This window comes from Sphaerodactylus townsendi, linkage group LG12 (assembly GCF_021028975.2).
Source record: "Sphaerodactylus townsendi isolate TG3544 linkage group LG12, MPM_Stown_v2.3, whole genome shotgun sequence".
In the NCBI taxonomy this organism is placed as follows: domain Eukaryota; kingdom Metazoa; phylum Chordata; class Lepidosauria; order Squamata; family Sphaerodactylidae; genus Sphaerodactylus; species Sphaerodactylus townsendi.
The window spans coordinates 50,099,395-50,114,596 of NC_059436.1; the positions used below are offsets into that span (position 1 = coordinate 50,099,395).

General features: G+C 47.4%; 1 protein-coding gene across 1 annotated transcript in view; it reads right to left on the bottom strand.

Annotated features, from left to right (window-relative positions):
- The window catches only part of LOC125441557 (long-chain fatty acid transport protein 4-like), a 67,566-nt gene that overhangs the window by 18,907 nt on the left and 33,457 nt on the right, over nucleotides 1-15,202 (bottom strand). The window contains exons 2-5 of the mRNA XM_048512165.1: nucleotides 9,396-9,540; nucleotides 9,108-9,274; nucleotides 5,546-5,940; nucleotides 827-985 (exon numbers count right to left, since the gene is read on the bottom strand). Coding sequence (XP_048368122.1) covers nucleotides 827-985; nucleotides 5,546-5,940; nucleotides 9,108-9,268 — 715 coding nt within the window. The 5' untranslated portion in view covers nucleotides 9,269-9,274; nucleotides 9,396-9,540. The remainder of the gene's footprint in view (nucleotides 1-826; nucleotides 986-5,545; nucleotides 5,941-9,107; nucleotides 9,275-9,395; nucleotides 9,541-15,202) is intronic.

The following is a 15,202-nucleotide window of genomic DNA, read 5'->3' on the forward strand; positions in this document are numbered from 1 at the left end:
TCGATGAGGAAAATATTCAATGAGGCCATATATTATCCATGTCAAGTGAAACTAATCAGTAAAGATAATTGTGAAGTTTTCTGGGCTGTGTGGCGTGGTCTGGTAGATCTTGTTCCTAACATTTTGCCTGCATCTGTGGCTGGCATCTTCAGAGGTGTATCACAGAGAGAAGTCTGTTACACATTGTGTTCAGTGAGAAGGGAATATTTAGTGGGGTACATATTGTCCATGTCCCAGGGTGGGGAACCAATCAGTAAGTGGTTGTGGTGGGTATTCTGGGCTGTGTGGCCATGGTCTGGTAGATCTTGTTCCTAATGTTTTGCCTGCATCTGTGGCTGGCATCTTCAGAGGTGTATCACAGAGAGAAGTCTGTTACACATTGTGTTCAGTGAAGGGAATATTTAGTGAGGTATATATTGTCCATGTTCCAGGGTGGGTAACTAATCAGTAAGTCACTGTTGCTGCTGCAGGGAGTGCAAACGTGACTCACTCCCCGGACTGAGAAAGCTCACCATGACCTGAAATGCAGTCAGCCACACCTTTGCCTGGTAAGTTCCACCCAAACACTTACTGATTGGTTCCCACCCTGGGACATGGACAATATATACCCCACTAAACATTCCCTCACTGGACACTGTGTGTTTCACTTCTCTCTGTGGTACACGAAGATACCAACCACAGATACAACGTCAGGAACAAATCCACCAGACCGCGACCACAACCGGAAAACTCCCACCACAACTCAATTAATCTAACCATGAAAAGCCTTTGACAATACATTACCCTCTGTGTCCCGGGTTTGGGTTTTGGCCTTGTCTGAGCTTACCTAAGAATCCTTTGGGTGGCAGAGGTGGTGGACTGCAAGATGCTTTTTCTATTAAGGGGTCCAGAGGTTTTGTGCCTGGTGGGACACCATCTTCTTTCCAGTCACCAGAACAGAAGAGGGGAAGGGACTTCGGTATTGAAGAATGAATCTCTTGCATGGCTGGGAAGGAAGAACAAATATTACAGGGAAATGTTGCAGTTGTGCCTGCCTCTGAATTGTGGGATTCTTCATATTCTGCACCAACGAAGGTTGCCCCCTGGCCCTCTGTGCCTTTCACAGTGGTTTGACCAGCAGAAATCAGACAGCAATGTTTTTCCTGGCCAGGAGCGAAACTGGATCATTGCTGGGGTGCTGTGTGGTTTCTGGGCTGTATGGCCGTGTTCTAGCAGCATTCCCTCCTGACGTTTCGCCTGCATCTGTGGCTGGCATCTTCAGAGGATCTGATGCCGGCACAGATACTGACTCGCATTCAGGAAGAATGCTGCTGAATTCGTCCTTAACTCCACTGCACTGTCGATTCGGCTGCGTGAAAGCCTTCGACAACACATGGATCATTGCTGTTTGCTGCAATTCATGGTTGGAAATGTTGGCTACTCTAATGTCAAGAGATGAACTAGACCAGGGGTCTTCAAACTGTGGCCCTCCAGATGTTCATGGACTACAATTCCCATCAGCTCCTGCCAGCATGGCCAAGTGGTAGGACTCATGGGAATTGTAGTCTATGAACATCTGGAGAACTGAACCCTGAACCGACAATGTTGAGAGATCCGCGGCTGGATTAAAAAGCAGAAATGGCAGCTGCAAGAAGAGCTGGTTTTAGGGTTGATGGAAGAAGAGTTTGGTTTATACCTTTCTCTCCTGCAGGAGACTCGGGAGCTTACAATCTCTTGCCCTTCCCACAACAAACACCCTGTGAGGTGGTAATGAGGGCTGAGAGAACTCGAGGCTGTGACTAGCCAAGGTCACCCAGCTGGCGTGTGTGGGAGTGTACAGGCTAATCTGAATTCCCCAGATAAGCCTCCACAGCTCAGGCGGCAGAGCTGGGAATCAAACCCGGTTCCTCTACTGCTGTTCCTGAGAGGAATGTAGTTCTTCCATTCCCACTGGGCTTCACCAGTCAAAGCTCCATGCTGACATTATAAATGATCTTTTTACAAAGACTGATGTTTACCAGTGTAGGCAATAATGGTTTTGACACAAACGGCACTTAAATATGATTCTCTGACGGGAACAGAGAATCCGAAGCAGGGGGTGGCGAGCACTAGGACTCAACAGAATATTCAATGTAAAGAAGATCCAGGAAGATGTCGCGGGTTTATTGACACATCTCCTTGGTTCGTTGTGTTGAAAAGGGAACCTCAACCAAAAGGAGACAAAAGTCTGGACGGACCAACGTTTTGACTGAAATAAGGCTGCTTCATATACAGAAGCCGCGTAGAACAGCGATGAAGCGTAGTGGTGAAGATGCCCTGCCACTCTACGGTCAGGGAAGTTGAGCCCCACAATGGGTCAGATATCTGGCAACTGGCTCATAGTCAACTCAGCCATCCATCCATTTCTTGGTACATTAAATGAGTACCTAGCTCACTTGCAGCTAGGGGAGTAAGGAAATGGCAGGGAAAGCAATGGCAAACTACCACTACAGCGGCTTGCCTATGAAATCACTGCCTGCAGTGGTACCCCAGGGTCAGACACGACTGAAGGGGAAACTTTACCTTTATAAAAGCATGTGGCATAGTGATGGTGGGTTCATTCTTAGGTATATAATTCAGCCAAGTCGCCTTATGGCAGTGGTGGCGAACCTTTGGCACTCCAGATGTTATGGACTACAATTGGCCATGCTGGAAGGGGCTGATGGGAATTTATTTATTTATTTATTAAATTTATAGGCATACCTCATCGAGAAGGGAACTCGGTGACTCACAACTATGACTGTTTCAGAACAGTAAATCAATATAACATAAAATCTAACTCGGTGATGGAAATTCAGCAGCAATTAAAACAATAAAACACATTAAACGACGAGGTTGTGTAAAACACTGAAGCCCAGTCTAAAGGCCAAAGGAGAGGGGGGAGGAGGCAGGGGCCCAGGATGGAATCAAGGGCCCTACCAGGATGGAAAAAAGGGGCAGCTTAGTTAGGTTTCCAGTGCCAGGGGCGGCAGGGCAGCCAGCCCCTCCGAGCCGGTGGAATAGCTCCGTCTTACAGGCCCTGGGGAACTCACCAAGGTCCGCAGGGTGAACCCGGACAGCTGGAAGTGAAGCATTCCACCAGGCGGGGGGGCAGGAAACGTGAAGGCCCTGTGGCCAGGTGAGGAGCCAACGCGTGTCGCCCAGGGCCAGGGATCACCAGCAGTTCTGCCGCAGTTGACACTTGGCGGCCTGCCATGGAACATAAGGGGTGATCGCGGTCCGTAGGCTATGAGGTCACCTGTAGGTACATGGTGTAGTCCATAGCGTGGAGTGCCAAAGGTTCGCCACCACAGCCTTATGGCAACCTCAGCAAGGGGTTTTCAAGGCCAGCGAGAAGCAGAGGAATGTGGCCGTTGCCTTCCGCTGCAGTCTTCCTTGGTGATCTCCCATCCCAATACTGAGCCTGCTGATCCGATGAGGTTGGGCTGCCCTCCTTTCAGGTATATTCACAGACTCCCATGAAATGGAAATTGGAACTCAAACACTGAAAAAAAGTCCTCCCCCAAACTGGTGGGACAAAATGAGCTAAAAAAGGTAAAGTTTCCACTTCAGTCGTGTCCGACTCTGGGGTACCACCGCAAGCAGTGATTTCATAGGCAAGCCGTTTTTGTGGGGTAGTTTGCCATTGCTTTCCCCGGCTATTCTTTACCCCCTACCGTGTTTCCCCGAATATAAGACAGTGTCTAATATTAATTTTTGCTCCCAAAGATGTGCTATGTCTTATTTTCAGGGGATGTCTTATTTTTCCTGTGTTCTGTTAAATTCGGGCATGCTTCCAAACAAAAACTTTGCTATGTCTCTTACTTTCGGGGGATGCCTTATATTTCGCACTTCAGCAAAACCTCTACTATGTCTTATTTTTCGGGGATGTCTTATATTAGGAGAAACAGGGTAGCTATGAGCTAGGTACTCATTTACCGACCAAGAAATGGCTGGCTGGCTGAGTTGACCATGAGCCAGCTGCCCGGATATCTGACCCACAGGGGGCTCGAACTCCTGACCGTGTGAGTGGCAGCGCAAAAACTTAACCACTACGCCACACGGCTCCTAAGCTACACCTTTTTAAAAAGGTAATGAAACAGTTTCATGGGTGGGCAGCCATGAGGGACTGCGCATGAGCCGGTAACTCTCTGCCTGACAATAGTGTTGGGAGAATGAACTCGGTTTTTTGGTAAGCCTTCCAGGGGAATCTTGTTTGGGAGCAAAGCTGCTGGACTAGATAAACGATTGGTCTGATCTAGCAGGTTTCTTAGGTTCTCACATGCAGGAGAGCAATCCATCACGCTTCCAAACAGAGAAAGCCCCATGGATGCAGTGGTGGGATCCAAAAATTTTAGTAACAGGTTCCCATGGTGGTGGGATTCAAACTGTGGCGTAGCGCCAATGGGGCTGGGCGGGGCATGACAGGGTGGGGCATTCCTGGGCGGGGATGTGGCAAGGATGCAGCCGCTGCGCCGGTCCTTGGAAGCTTGGAGATGCAGGCGCAGGCTGCCCGCGCCGCGGCTGGTGCACCTCCTGCTAGACTGCTTCAAGTTCTGCGCGCTACTGCTGAGAGGAGGGGCATAACTAAGGCAAAAATCACGTGGCAAAATCACCAATTAGTGACCCCCTCTCGGCACACACAAATAATTAGTAACCTACTCTCGGGAACCTGTTAGAACCTGCTGGATCCCACCTCTGCATGGATGGCATGTTGGGTAATCTGACTGAAGAGGTACAGTACAGTGGCGTGGCATGCGGGGACGGATGGGAACGCGGCAGCTCAAAGGAAAAACACCGTGAGATGCACAGCCGGTGTGGGAGGCGTTCCAAAGGCGGGTGGAATTGCCACAGCGGCTGTGATACAGGGCGCATGCATGCCCCAGGCGCAGCTGCTCCGCCCCTGTACAGTATGTCATGAAAATTCTCATGTACGTCATACTGAATGAAGAGCACATAGAGAGACCTTCCTGGCAGTCCCATCACAAGAGAGGGCGTTTTCAGTTGCAGCCCCACAACCTCTCCAGGAAGGCTTTTGAACTTTAGGAGGCAGCTTAACCCCATTTTATTTAGGACCACGTTTGATTAATTTACTCGCAGTCCTAAACTGTGATTTTAAAATTTTGAGTTTTAATGTATTTTCACTATATTGCAAGGCAATACAGCTCCATATGGAAGAAAGGCAGCAAATACATGTTTTTAAACTAAAACAACAAACTAAGGCTCATTCCGCACATGCAGAATAATGCACTTTCAAACTGTTTTCAGTGCTCTTTGAAGCTGTGCGGAATGGCAAAACCCACTTGCAAACAGTTGTGAAAGTGGTTTGAAAATGCATTATTTTGCATGTGCGGAAGGGGCCTAAATGAATAAAATAAACAGCTGTGAACCAAGAACAATGTTCACTTTTTTCCTGGTGGATCGGGGCCTTTGTAATTACCCGGAGGCACCACTACTATTTAGATGTTTGATCTCTTGCGCAGTAAGTTTTGGATCTGGCAAGTTGCCATAAAACCTCTCCCTCTTCCCGAACCTCTCCCCGTCTCACCTTCAGCCAGCTCACCCCCAAACACAACCGCCTTCGACTGGGAGATGTTGATGCAGTGTAACAAAGATTCCTTCCGCACGTGGGAGTTGACGAGAGCCGCCTCCACTCCGATCTTGGCCATGCCGAGCCACAAGCCGACATACTTGTTGCACGATTCCATGAACAAGGTAATCACATCCCCGGAGCGGAAGCCCTGCCCGTACAAGAGGTTGGCCACTCTGTTCGAATACTCATCAAGATCCCGGAAAGTCCAAGACTCGCCCGTCCCTTGGAAAATGAGAGCCACTTTCTCCGGGTGTCTCTGCACTGTCTCCTGGAATATCTTGGGGATGGTGTATTTCTGTTTCACGTACCACCAAACTCTTATACGCGTCAAGAAGACGACGGTCCCCGTGCTGGCAAAACAGAGTACAAGGAACAGGTAAGAGGCCTGCCAGAGAGATTACAGAACCACAAAAAAACCACCTGAAGTTGCTGTCACATTCTCCCCCACTCCAATTTTTGCGGGTTACAGATTGAGAGACTATCCAGAATTGTGTGAGATGGCGGGGCGGGGCGGGGGGGGGGGGGGTGGGACACTCCCCCAAACCCCTCTCTTTCTCCTTGGAAGAACTCTATAATTGTCTTGTCGAAGGCTTTCACGGCCAGAATCACTTGGGTGCTGTGTGGTTTCCGGGCTGTATGGTAGTGATCTAGCAGCATTCTCTCCTGACGTTTCGCCTGCATCTGTGGCTGGCATCTTCAGAGGATCCTCTGAAGATGCCAGCCATGAAGGCGAAAATCAGCATCGGGCAATGCTGCTATTCTAACCATACAACCCGAGAAACTCCACAACCCAAACTCATTCCCGAAGCCTAAAGAAAGCCCAAAAATATTCTGAGAGACCCGTCTCATCCAGCACACTCTCTTGCTTTTGAAGACTGTTACCATCCGACCCGCCGGAGCCGATACAGGTCTATCAAAACTAGGACAAAGAGGCTTAGAGACAGCTTCTACTCTAGAGCTGTGGCGATGCTGAACTCCGTGGCTTCGTGTTGATGTGTTTGGGGTTGTGTAGGGATGGGTGGAGGAAGGGGAAAGTGAGGATGGGGTATGAGTCTGAAATTGTGTGCATCGAGGAATGCTGCTGTAAATTTCGTTGTGCGTGCACAATGACAATTAAAAAATGCTTATGCCTATGCTTATGCCACAAATTCTCAGGATCTTTAGTAGGATTATTCCTCTTGCCCCAGTTTGCTTTTCCCTATCTCTCAACTGCTCCTAACATTCCACACCTCGGTCCCCATGAGGCGTTTTGAAAAGGTTTCCCATCGTTTCTGCAAATTACAAAAGACGTATTTTTCTACATACACGGGAGTCTCCCTGTGTATACCAGGGATCTTCAAACTATGGCCCTCCAGATGTTCATTTATTTATTTATAATTAATTTTATATACCGCCCCTCCCCCGAAGGGCTCTGGGCGGTGAACAACAGAGTAATAACAGCAATAATATTAAAACCCCGATTAAAACAGCAGATTAAATAAAATTACAGCGGCATCCAACAACTTCATAAAACTTCACCCACCCTGGAAAACAAACCCAAAAAAGCTGAGGGGCCCCACTTAAGAGTGGGGGCCCAGGCGTGAGAAAGGAGGGGAGGAGGAGGGAGGGAGGGAGGGGCGCACATCAGCGGTCGGCCCCCCCAAACGCCCGGCGGAACAATTCGGTCTTACAGGCCCTGCGGAACTCTCCAAAGGTCCACTTTGGGGGAGTGCCGAGATGCTAATTGGTAAAGTGTTCCACCAGGCAGGGGCCAGGGCTGTAAAGGCCCTGGCCCAGGTAGAGGCCAACCGCATCATGGACTACAATTCCCATCAGCCCCTGCCAGCATGGCCAAGTGGTAGGACTCATGGGAATTGTAGTCTATGAACATCTGGAGGGCCATAGTTTGAAGACCCCTGGTGTATACAGAAACCCCTTTCTTGTCTGAGGTTTGCTTTTGCGTCATTGGCCTGGAGCTGCCATTATGTACGGCACCCATCTGTAACAGAAACTGTGAGGTTTTTCTGGTTTTAAGAGAACTGCCCTTCATTTGCAGAGTTTCTGTCAATCTTCTTCCACATCATGGAGTTCATCCTGTCAGGAACTGTCTTGCCTATCAGATGCTTGATCACACCCTAAAAGATACCAACTGTTTCCTATCTATTAAGTCTCCGCAAGGTTTCGTCCCCCCCCCCCCCCCCAGGATCTGGTTCTGCCAGGTTATAGGCAGTTTCCTGGTGTTGGATCAGGCAAATTGCCAGTTCAGATTACAGGCATCCTCTGAAGTCCAAAGTCCAGCCTGGCCCGAAAGAGCAAACTAAAAGAGCCTCAGAACTTTGCCTAGGAAAGCAGACAAGAGCGGATTCCTAGCAGGAGCAGCAGTGGCATAGGAGGTTAAGAGCTCATGTATCTAATCTGGAGGAACCGGGTTTGATTCCCAGCTCTGCCGCCTGAGCTGTGGAGGCTTGTCTGGGGAATTCAGATTAGCCTGTACACTCCCACACACGCCAGCTGGGTGACCTTGGGCTAGTCACAGCTTCTCAGAGCTCTCTCAGCCCCATCTACCTCACAGGGTGTTTGTTGTGAGGGGGGAAGGGCAAGGAGATTGTAAGCCCCTTTGAGTCTCCTGCAGGAGAGAAAGGGGGGATATAAATCCAAACTCTTCTTCTTCTTCTTCTCTACGGGGCCATTTTATATACCGTATATACTCGTGTATAAGTCGACCCGCATATAAGTCGAGGCACCTAATTTTACCACAAAAAACTGGGAAAACTTATTGACTCGCGCATAAGTCTAAGGGTGGGAAATGCAGCAGCTACTGGTAAATTTCAAAAATAAAAAATAGATACCAATAGCCCCATCTACTATTAGCTCCCATTGGAGCTCATCATCGAATGAGGGATAGGGCACCCCCTTTGGGGGTCCATAACTTTGGACCCCCTGAACCAAACTTCGCTAAACCTGGGATTGAAAAGGCTGAGGACCTCTGCAGTACACAATGGGAGGATGTTAATAGCTATAGCATATTTTTTGGCTTCCTGGGGATGGGGGCGTTAACGTGGGGTACAACGATAATTCTCCATCTGGAGAGTTGGGTTGTTTTAGTTAGTACTGTTATCTGTTTATATTGTTTTAATCTGTTTGTTGTGATTTTAATGGAATTGTCTTATTGTTGTTGCCGCCTTGAGCCCTTCAGGGGAATGGGTGGGGTAGAAGTCTAAAGATAAATAAATAAATGTTTCCCCCTATTCACAGAAGCAGAGTGGCACTTTTGCAAGTGAATCCAACAGGGGCTTTTGTGCAACCGTTCTTGCATTTCAGTGTTCTGAGACATAAAACCTTCAGATAGTATTATCTAAAATTCAGAGGTCAAATATAAATTATATCTGCGAAGATGAGAAGTATACCTGTTCAAACTGAGGGTACAAGGAGGAAAATAAGACTGAACAGTCACACCTGGTTTCTGCAGACTCTTAAGAAGGCCCTGCTCTCTGGGGAAGTCACACTCGGAAGGACAGACGGTGGACCCGACACTTACGTTATGTCCCGACGCGCCGTTTTGATGACTACACGAAGGAATCGCCATCCACCGGACCCCAAGTAGAAGATCAAGAGGGCTGGAATCACTTGCAGCCAAGGAAGACCCAAGACTAGCCGGAAAATTACGAACAGGAGGAGGAGAGCAACCAAATGCAACATCTTGGTCTGAGGAAAAAGAAGAAAATGCTCTTCAATATGGCTCCCCTGCCGAGCTACCAACCCAGAAAAGCTGTTTTGGATCTCTGCTGGACTATGAATAAGGACCAAAGAATAAAAAGCAGGGCACCTTACGTAGTGAAGGCAATTGCAGTGTTCCGATTCTAGCTTGTTGTTCTCGCACACCTGGCAACCTTTGGTCTTACAAATAGCTCTCCCTCGCTTTGCTTCACTTCAGTTTCTCCACACAGAGATAACGCTGCTGGGATCATAACCTGAAGAGCAACAAGATTAAAAAAGAATCAGATAAAAGAAAGTCCAAGGGCACCCTTTGATTGCTGATTTCCATCCGAGCCTCTGAAACACTGGCGGCTGGTCTCCACCCACACGGGCAAAGGCTGTTGGCATTATCTCCCTCCAATCTCTCTCTAGTTCCGTGGTGGCGAACCTTTGGCACTCCAGATGTTATGGACTACAATTCCCATCAGCCCCTGCCAGCATGGCCAATTGGCAGGGGCTGATGGGAATTGTAGTCCATAACACCTGGAGGTTCGCCACCACTGCTCTAGTTGCTCATCGCTGTCAATTTTTCAGATACGAAAAGATATAATTATATCTAATTCTGAATGAGGCTCTGGAGCGTGGATCAAGACATCCACACGATGGGGCTAGACACAAACAGGGATATCACTTTACAAGCCTAAAGAAAAAACCAGGGGTTTACATAAAAAAATATGAAAGATAAAACACATACACACACAGAGGGTTAGAAAAACTCCAAAATCATGGAAGGAATGTCTGCTTCTTTAAGAAAAATGTGTCCCTGAACTCTTGTTGTGAGATCTCCGCACCCATTTTGGGGGTTGCTAGGCAACCTGCAATAAACTTTTCGGAAGATTTTGAGTCTCAGTTAACAGTAAGTAGGGGGAGCGGAGAGTCTAGAAAAGGTAAAAGACCGAAGGGAGGGAGGCAGCGGTGGGATCCAAAAATTTTAGTCACAGGTTCCCATGTTGGTGGGATTCAAACAGTGGCGTAGCGCCCATGGGGCTGGGCGGGGCACAACGGGGACGTGGCCGGGCATTCCGGGGGCGGGGCATTCATAATTTCTCTGTTACTGTAAAAAACTCTTGCTGTAAAAAAAAAGTTCCTAATTTCCAGCTGGTATCTTTCTGTCCATAATTTAAACTTAATTTATAGCAAGCCCTATCGTCTACTGCCAACAGAAACAACGACTTCTCCTCTAATTGACTGCCTGTCAAATACTTAATACTTTCAAATACTTAATTTTGTTTCTAGAAATCAAAAGAAGGAGACTTTCCTTCAACAAGGAACTTGACCATATTTCTAAAACATGTTTTTAAAACAGCCCAACAGGGAGAATTATCCCGTTTTCTACCTTCGCTAACCAGCCACATAGGAAACAACAGGACTTCATGATTTTTGGACCTCATGGGATTTCTAACGGAAAAGCAGACCCAATTAGTAACCCCCTCTCAGCACACACAAATAAGTAGTAACCCACTCTCGGGAACTGGTCAGAACCTGCTGGATCCCACCTCTGGCTGGAGAGGAAAAGAAGAAAAGTTGCAGAACAGAAAAAGGTGTGTCATGGAGGCAGAAGGATAGAAAAAAACTGGGACTGTAGGTAGGTAGGAGGGGAAGAAGAAAAGGAGAGGTGACCAGAGCAAAAAGAAGACAGAAGCATCCTCATGGTTCTCCCCACTTGTAACAATTCTATTCTCATATCCAGGATCAACATGTGAGCCCTCTTCTGCCTCCAATGTGAAAAACATCATTATCCTAAAATATAGGAACTCCTGACAGTTCTAAATATACTGGTGTGTGAAACAGTAGACTGCGCTACATGTCTTCATTCATTGGCATTCATTGAAAATGCTGGGGGGAAGAATGAGGACTAATAAAAGGAAACACTTCTTCACACAACGTGTGATTGGTGTTTGGAATATGCTGCCAGCGGAAGTTGGTGATGGCCCTAGCCTGGATAGTTTTTAAAAGGGTTTGGACAGATTTATGGAGGAGAAGTCGATCTCTGGCTACCAATCTTGATCCCCCTTGATCTGAGATTGCAAATGCCTTAGCAGACCAGGTGCTCGGGAGCAGCAGCAGCAGAAGGCCCTTGCTTTCACATCCTGCACGTGAGCTTCCAAAGGCACCTGGTGGGCCACTGCGAGTAGCAGAATGCTGGACTAGATGGACTCTGGTCTGATCCAGCAGGCTAGTTCTTATGTTCTTATATATTTATTGTTTTAATAGATCCTAATTGTTTGTATCTTATTTATGTTATGCTGGCCTATGTCTGTTATAAAGATTGACTGATGTCTTAATGCACTCATGCAACTTGGTTGCACACCAATGCTCCAGACACAAGATGCATCTTCCACCACCAGTTAAAGCAGTGGTTCTCAACCTTATTATCATTATTATCATTATTATCATTATTATCATTATTATTTATTAGGTTTATATACCGCCCTCCCCTGGAGGGCTCAGTCTAACCTTCCTAATGCCGCGACCCTTCAATACAGTTCCTCATGTTGTGGTGACCCCCAACCCTAACATTTATCCATTTTACAGATGGAGAACACTGATGCAGAGAGTCTTAGGCGACCCCTGTGAAAGGGTCGTTCGACCCCCAAAGGGGTCCCGATCCCCAGGTTGAGAACCACTGAGTTAAAGAATGAACTTCTAGAGATTTAAATGAAAGGAACTAACTTCTGAAAAGGTCATCTCTAACAATCGCATTAGCAAAATTTCAGTCACCCAGGAGAAAAATAGGAAGTGATTTATCGAGATCAGGGACCAGAAAATCTACACTGACCTGGGTAAATACAGACACTTTGGGCATGCAGGTTTTCTTCTCAACATATTTTGTGGAACAACCCAGTAGTGGGATTCAGTAGGTTCGCACCACTTCGGTAGAACCAGTTGTTAAAATGGTGCTTGTAAACAGCTAGTTGTTAAATTATTTGAATACCACCACCAGAGCCGGTTGTTAAATTATTGGAATCCCACCACTGGAACAACCCCTTCCCCCAAAGTGTAACAACATCAGTCCTTGCCCTACTCACAGCTTAGGCAAGATTTTGGTATCACTGAAGATGTATATTCAAGTCACAACCTGGATTGTTTATTTTATTTATTTATTTATTTATTTTTATTAGATTTATATCCTGCCCTTCCTGGCCAAGGCTGGGCTCAGAGCAGCTTACAAATATAATTAAAATATTCCATTTCATATAATGCAGTTGGATGAGGTGCCGCACTGCTTCCTTCCTTCCTTCCTTCCTTCCTTCCTTCCTTCCTTCCTTCCTTCCTTCCTTCCTTCCTTCCTTCCTTCCTTCCTTCCTTCCTTCCTTCCTTCCTTCCTTCCTTCCTTCCTTCCTTCCTTCCTTCCTTCCTTCCTTCCACCCAACCCAACCCAACCCAACCCAACCCAACCCAACCCAACCCAACCCAACCCCAACCAACCAACCAACCAACCAACCAACCAACCACGACCTCCAGACACTGTGCCAAGACACCTGGGGTGGCAGCCAACTGGCCATCCATCAACAGAACAAGTTGAGTGTCATCAGCATATTGGAGACAATGCAGCGCAAAGCTCCAAACAAACTGTGACGCATGTAGATATTAAACAACACTGGGGAGAGGATAACCCCTTGTGGCATGCCACAACAAAAGAGATTCCTCTGGAACTTGTGTCCCCATTACCCCATGTGCCACCTGCTGTCCCCAGTCCTAGAGAAACAAGGCCCACCATTTTAAGGCTGAACCTCGAATACCAGCATCGGCAAGACAGCGGGCCAAAATATCATAACCAACCATGTCGAATGCTTCAGTGAAGTCTAACAGCACCAGCAGTGCTGACCCGCCTCAGTCTAGATGCATCCTGAGTTGTCTGTGATGGCGACCAACATGGTTTCCGTCCCACTTATGTTATAACATTGTTTATAGTCCACCTTTCTCACTTGGATTCAAGGCAGATTACACCTTGAATATACAATGTAACAGGAACAGTACAACCAAACAGAACTGAAGCAAAGAATAGGCATTAACATGGCACATTAAATGATGCACAATTGCATAGTAGGATCCTAGTTTCATTAAGCTCTACACAACGGTACAGACCACAGAGTCTACGTAACTTAATTAATTCTTTTTTCTAAGTAGCTTAATTAATCAATTAGTAGCGCAAGAGTATTGCCATTATTATGGATCACTTATTGGCTGAGCAGCAAGGGTAGGCCTCTGGTTTAAACGTTCTCTTTGTAAGGTGACATATCTCTTGAACTCTGGGACCTCTGAGCATTGTGGGAGAGAAAATAATGCCTCCCAGCAATGCTGTGCACTAAATAACCGTGTTGCCTGATGGCCTCAGAAGCAGGGGAGAAGTTAATAGTCATCATATAAGTCCTCCCCTTCTGTCTCCAATCTCACTCCTTCCAGCATCAGGAGCTCAGGCCTAGTAGTAGTAGTAGTAGTAGTAGTAGTAGTAGTAGTAGTAGTAGTAGTAGTAGTAGTAGTAGTAGTAGTAGTAGTAGTAGTGGAAGAGGAAGAAGAGGAAGAAGAGGAAGAAGAGGAAGAGGAAGAAGAGGAAGAAGAGGAAGAAGTAATCATTTTGTTTTCCAGTTGTGTGTCCAGATCTCAAGTACTTGTGCTTTATAAACGTATTAATATGTAATCGTTCTGTTTTCCACATCCTCAAGTTCTGTTGCTTTATGAACATAGTAGTATGTAGAAGAAAAAGAAGAAGAGGAGTTTGGATTTATATCCCCCCTTTCTCTCCAGCAGAAGACTCAAAGGGGCTTACAATCTCCTTGCCCTTCCCCCCTCACAACAAACACCTTGTGAGGTAGGTGGGGCTGAGAGAGCTCCGAGAAGCTGTGACTAGCCCAAGGTCACCCATCTGGCGGGTGTGGGAGCGTACAGGCTAATCTGAATTCCCCAGATAAGCCTCCACAGCTCAGGCGGCAGAGCGGGGAATCAAACCCAGTTCCTCCAGATTAGATACACGAGCTCTTAACCTCCTACGCCACTGGTAGGGTAGTCAGGGGGGAGGGGGCAAATATATTCAGGGACCTTTGGACTCCACCTGTGTCTGTTATCAGCAACCGCCTTTGCTTATTCAAGTCAGGGACCAGGTGCGTACGATCTAGGCATCAACTGCCCATTACCAGCTCAGGAGAACGCCTGCCTGCAGCAGTTCAGAACGGGCTGTTTTGTGTCAGGAGGAAACAAGCAAGACGATGATGATGTCAATCATCCTTAATCCATTGTGATGTATCCTTTGTTGTTCTGACCGTCCACTCAGCCTGATTATTGTTGCTGGATGGAAGGGAGCGATAGGATGTGACGGATTAGATCTTTATGGGGGAAATGTGTCAAGTCCCTCTGATGTGGGCTGACCCCCACTATCTGGCACAGGGCCTGGTAGCTCATGTACCGTGAAAAGTGGGCACAAGGGACAGATCTCGGCTGAATTTCTGCAGGGGGGTCATTTATGGTGTGTGAGTAGTTGCCAGTGTGGGAAGGCAGCCTGGTGTATCCCAATCTGATCAAATCTCAGACTCAATATTTGTATGGAAGACCACCAAGGAAGACTCTGCAGAAGAAAGAACTAACAAACTACCTACGTATCTCATTTGCCTTGAAAACCTTCTGCTGGGTTCATCCATGGCACTTACCCATGTATGTAGTAGTTGCCACAGATAGATACATCCCTACTGGCCTTCATTAGGGTAACAATTGGTGTTTCCCCAGTGGTGGGATCCAAAAATTTTAGTAACAGGTTCCCATGGTGGTGGGATTCAAACTGGCGTAGCGCCAATGGGGCGGGGCGGGGCTCGACAGGGGCGAGGGCAGGCATTCCGGGGGCGGGGCACTCCTGGGCGGGGCTGTGGCAAGGACGCAGCCGCT